The sequence below is a fragment of the Nanorana parkeri genome, unplaced genomic scaffold (assembly GCF_000935625.1).
Source record: "Nanorana parkeri isolate BGI_ZX_2015 unplaced genomic scaffold, ASM93562v1 scaffold216, whole genome shotgun sequence".
NCBI lineage: Eukaryota > Metazoa > Chordata > Amphibia > Anura > Dicroglossidae > Nanorana > Nanorana parkeri.
The window spans coordinates 1,595,882-1,601,873 of NW_017306484.1; the positions used below are offsets into that span (position 1 = coordinate 1,595,882).

General features: G+C 47.2%; 1 protein-coding gene across 1 annotated transcript in view; it reads right to left on the reverse strand.

The window, feature by feature from the left end:
- The window catches only part of TAT (tyrosine aminotransferase), a 27,476-nt gene that overhangs the window by 17,535 nt on the left and 3,949 nt on the right, over positions 1–5,992 (reverse strand). Inside the window, exon 3 of the mRNA XM_018555880.1 lies at positions 708–775. Coding sequence (XP_018411382.1) covers positions 708–775 — 68 coding nt within the window. The remainder of the gene's footprint in view (positions 1–707; positions 776–5,992) is intronic.

Sequence of the window (5,992 nt, forward strand, 5' to 3'; positions counted from 1 at the left end):
TATATATTAGAGTTCTATATAAATATCAATAAAAAGTATATAAATGTCATTTTTGCTTCAGCAGGTTCTATACATCATACAGATGCGCCACTTTACGGTCAGTGAAAGGGGACCCCCCAGGCACCATATATAAAGGAATTTTTTATTTTTAATGTTTCATTTTAAGTGATGTTAAATCACTGCTCCTTTCAAAATTGTATTTTTTAAAAGGGTTTTTTTCATTGATACATGTCCCCCAGGGCAGTACCCGGATCCTCATACACTTTTTATGGCCAATTAATTGCATATAAGGCTTCAAAATGGGGACATTTAATTTTCTGAGTTCTACCCCCATAGACTTGCATTGAGTTCTAAGTTTGAATTAGAACTTTTTCCATGTTCGAAAGTTCGGCTCATCCCTATTCACCACCAGCAATACAATTATGTTCAAAAAGGGAAATCAGGGCACTCCAAAAAAAACAGTGTGAATTCTTTATTCCATCCATTGACATCCAGAAAATGTCTCAGAACAACATATCTAACGCATTTCACGCATACGTGGGTTTATTCATAGAGTCACTTAGTTTATTTGTAGCGGTGAACGCTAACACAATGCACCAAGAGTTTGACCGGTAGCTGTGAAAGATCACTTTTCCAACACACATTTCCAACGTCTATATAGCGATTATGTTGCTAGCTACAAGTCCTTTCCAGTACCAGTAACCTACCTTGGCTTCCAATGGAGCTTCGGGACGTGTGTAGAATTTGGCAATTACTTCCCTGCTTGACTGATAGCCTAGAAAAGAATAAGAATATCAGTACTGCAACCTTTTTTCCATTGAAGATCATGCAAAGCAGCCAATTATTATTATACAGGATTTATATAGGGCCAACAGTTTGCACAGCGCTTTACAATATAAGGAAGCCATTACAGTCACAATACAAATCAAGACAAGATGGTAAGGAGGGCCCTGCCCCTGAGGGCTTACAATCTAAAAGAGAGGGGCAAGTGATACATGAGGAGGTAGCTGTATGGGGATGAATTGTTTGAGAATGTGATGGTTGAGTGGTTATGTTGAGGTGGGATTGACTTCCCTGAAGAGATGAGTCTTTAGGGAACGCCTACAGGCAGTCAAGGTGTGAGATAGACGGACAGGTTGGGGTAAAGAGTGGCCAATGAGATGTTGTTTTTATTTTTTAATTTACAATTGATAAGGGCCACACCTACATATAGTTTTGCATTATAATGTAGGTTTCATAAATGTTTAGTAAAGTAAAGAGAAACCACCTAATGGTTTCCTATATATTTTAAGGACACTGGTGGCAATATGTGTTATATGATAGAGAATGCTGGTTGATCAGGGGCATACAAAACTTCAACTTGGGTGGGATTGGAGCCAGAAATAATGGTGGGGAGATCTCACTGCTGAAGGACCATAAGAATATTACATTGGGGTGGAGGGAAACTCTAATTATCAAGAATAAGTATTTAAATTGATGCCAACTAGGGGCGTGGCTTGGCGCATGGAGTGGTGAGACGTGTATCGGCTCGTCTCCCACTCAAGGGCACATTATACTGCAGACAGCAGCAGCTTCCTAGCCCACAAACACCGTCAATGAGTGACCGGAGGAAGAGGAGCAAGAAGCAGGGGATAAAAGGACCCGCGCCGCGAGAATGAACCCGATTTTTTGCCCAAATGGCACCCGCGGCCTCTCACTCTGCCTCCACACATGCAGCCAAGATGGCGCCGCCTGAGCTCTCTCCAGCACACTCTGAGACTCCTACCATGGAACAGGTGAGCCAGACACAGGAGGGACGCTCACCCCAGAGCCCAGGGGGTCTATCCCAGCACTCCAGGAGCATGTCACAGGCCTCACTCAGCTCAAAGGAGGGTTGGCACATGGAGGCATACAGAAAAGCCTTGCCCACCATGAAGGACATTGAATCCTGCTTCTCTCGCCTTGAGAACATATATAAAAGGGAAATTGTCCACCTTAAAGAAGGACTTAAACACCAGATTAGAAGATATAGAGCACTCCTCTGCTGAATTACACTCCCACATACAACTGCATGATGCCACTCTGCAGGAGCATACAGTGCTTCTTCACCAATTGATTTACCAGCAGGATGATCAGGAAAACAGAAATCGGCGTAATAATATTCGCATAAGGGGATTGCCGGAGTCTGTTCAACAGTGACCTGGAGGCTGCAGCGAGGGCACTTTTCAATCAGATCCTGAATAGACCTAGGGACACCCCCATAGAAATGGACAGGATTCATAGAACACTGGGGGCTAGGCGTCCTGACCGATCCAGTCCCAGAGACGTCATATGCAGGATCCATTTCTTCAAGCTTAAAGATGACATCATGAGGGCTGCTCGCACGCAAGACGCCATCATGTTCAATGGCTCCCCTATACTTCCATTGCCGGATCTCTCAGCCCACACGCTTACTCTTCGCAGGGCTCTGCGTCCCCTACTTGATCTACTCCGCCAACGCAACATCAAATATCGATGGGGCTTCCCCTTCCAACTTATTGTTGTACACAACGGAAAATCAGCTGTCTTTCGCTCCATGGGCGACCTCCCCTCCTTCTTGGGTAAGCTGGAGCTTCCACAAGTTGCCCTCCTGGACTGGCCACTCACACCGACCCTACCCGGTTTTGTACCAGCTTCACCCTGGATGCTAAAGTCGAGAAAATCTGCCGGGCTGGCAGAGGCCTCATCCTCCTCCAACACTTGACTGGTGACCCACTCGCCTCTACACTTCTTCACCTCCAGGGGTGTCCTGGAGGGGACGCAATTTTAGGCAGAAGTAGGGTGATCCATGCCGTTCACCGGTTGTTACCCGGTGCCCCACTTGGGAAGTTTGCCGTGGTTGCCCGCCACGTTTGCTGCTGTCGTCCATAAAGTTACCATTATTGTTACTGTACTGTATTCTATGCATCTAGTTTGAAGAGCCGATTGTTTTATTTTATCTTTTTTCTCTTTACTTAATGCTCATTTGGTTACTGTAGCCTCGTGCTACCTCGTTTTCATTTAATGTTTGAGCCCTGGAGCGGGAGGAGCTCCTCGGGCTAGCCATTTTACCCCCACCTAGGCCGTCAGTGAGTGAGCTCACTGACATTTTGAATGTCTGTAGTGTTTATTGGACCGTGCTTTGGTCCCTAGAAATGTCCTTATCTCCTTGCGCCACTAGATGGCAGGAGTGTACTTATTTTTTACTGTACCCTTCTTTCCTCCTATCCTCTGTCTACTGCTTTCCTGTCTCCCCCCTTCCTACCCCCTCCCTTCCCCTTCCCACCCTCGTCCCTGGGGGTTATCACGGTGTCGTGTTGAGGCCCCTTAAACCCCCATGATGACACCCACTCATATTGCCTTAGCGACCCTCAACATTCGGGGATTTAACACTCCTCAAAAACGTAGCCAGGTGCTTTACCATTTTCATAAACACAAGGTAGGGGTCTTGCTCCTGCAGGAAACTCACTTCCGCAGTGATACCATTCCCAGCATAACACCTAAATATTATTCGGAGTGGTATCATAGCACTAACTCTGTTGCACGATCCAAAGGTGTTTCTATAGACTTCCACAAAACCTACATCCTGAGATCCTGCAGCAACAAACTGATCCCTTGGGTAGATTCCTTTTCCTGAAAGTGAAACTTTTTGGTCATATATACACTTTGGCTAATGCCTATTTCCCCAACCAGGACCAACTGACCTTCCTTGCACGGATAGTCACGTCTCTGGAGAATTTTGGATGCCCTAACCTGATCCTGGGAGGAGACTTCAACCTCGCTCTGGTGCCCTTTCTGGATTCCTCTTCCGGTAAGTCCCCACTCTCGCACACCTCCCTATCTAAATTTAAAGAGCTATTACTTCAGCTACAGCTGGTGGACGTGTGGCGGGCCCCTCCATGCCTCTGACAAAGACTATACGTATTTTTCTCCGGCTCACAACTCGTATAGTAGGCTAGACTATATATTCTTGGCACAACATCTGCTGGACTCGACCCCTGCGGCCAACATTGCACTCCGCATCTGGTCTGACCATGCCCCTGTATTCCTCACTATGGGAGTTCCCACTGTCCAACGTACCAGTTTCTCATGGAGGCTAAACGACCATCTGCTGACTGACCCCCTGTGTCTGGACGAGATTACGACAACGCTTAGGAATTTCGTATCAGACCATGCCAGGGATACCACTCACCTGCTAACCCTGTGGGAAGCTCTTAAATGTGTGGTTTGAGACGCTTTCATTAAACACGGTTCTCTCCTTAAAAAAGCTAGATCCACCCGAGTTACTGAGCTTCTAGCCTCAATCGCTACACTGGAATGTGTGCACAAAACTACACAGCTAGACTCCATCTATGTGGAACTGTCAAATGCCCGCAGGGAACTGTTATCCATTCTGGATTCTAGATCACATAATGCACGTAACAGGGCATGTAAAATTAGATATGGATCCGCTAACAAATGTGGCCGACACTTAGCCAGAACACTACACCCGCAGCCCCCGAGAGCCTTTCTCCCTTTTATTCTAGACCGTCAGTCATCTAAAATTCACTCAACCTCTGGCATTGCAGGTGAATTCCGCCGATATTACGCGGGACTGTATAATCTCCCTGCTCCTACCCCGGCCCAGCTAGACGGAAGTCTCCCTGACTCGTTAGCGGATTACATCGCGCAGACTGCTCTGCCAACCTTAGACCCTGGGGTGGTGCAAGCACTAGAATCCCCATTTTCCCAACCCGAGGTAGACGCGGCTATTAAGGCCCTGGAGGCGGGTAAATGTGCGGGCCCGGACGGCTACTCGCCCCGGTTTTATAAAGTGCTCTCTGAGCTGGTATCCCCCATTTTGACCCGCACCTTTAACTCGGTGGACGAAGCACACCCTTTCCCATCCACCATGTTAGAGGCAAACATCTGCGTTATCCCCAAGCCTGGCAAAGACGCATCCCTATGTCAGAACTTTAGACCAATATCACTACTTAACGTTGATATCAAACTGTTCTCCAAACTCTTAGCGCTGCGTCTTTCCCCATCCTTGCCGTCCCTCATTAACCCAGAACAGGTGGGATTTGTGCCGGGGAGGGAAGCTAGGGAGAACACCACTAAAACGGTTCACCTCATTTCTCATGTTCATAAACAAAACATTAGAACGTGTTTACTATCCATAGATGCCGAGAAGGCATTTGATCGAGTAGATTGGGGGTTCCTCCACCAGGCACTACTTCAAATAGGACTAGGGCAATCCATCATCTCTAGGATCATGTCTCTATATTCCTCCCCCACGGCTAGGGTGATGGTGAATGGCGCATTTTCTGAGTCGTCCGCCCATCTCCAACGGCACCAGACAGGGCTGTCCCCTATCCCCGCTCCTCTATGTTATTGTGATGGAACACCTGGCACAAGCAATCCGATTGAACCCCGATATACACGGGATCCCCACTCCCTCCTTCCACCACAAGATGTCCTTATTCGCGGATGACTTACTACTATATATCACCAATCCCCATATAAGTATCCCAGCGCTTCTTAAAGAATTTGACAGATTTGGTAGGTACAGCAACTTTAAAGTTAATATGACCAAGTCCACTGCCTTAAACCTCACGCTAGCACCCTCTACTGTCACAACTCTACGAGGCAATTTCCCCTTTCAGTGGAAATCCCGCTCCCTCACCTATCTGGGCATCTCCGTCCCATCTACATTAACGGATCTTTTCCAACTAAACTACTTACCCCTCCTGAGCTCCCTTCGCCACACTTTTGATTTGTATAGCAACATGAAGATCTCATGGTTTGGTAAAATAGACACCCTAAAGATGGAGACTCCCCCAAAACTACTTTACCTCTTCCAGACTATCCCTATAGACCCCCCGAAACACTTCTTCAGTACTCTGCTCTCTATGGTAAATCGTTATGTGTGGCAGAGGGGCTACTCCCGGGTCCGATATAAAACTTTATGCAGACACAAATCCCGGGGGGGGGGGGGGGGAGGGACACCTGCCTG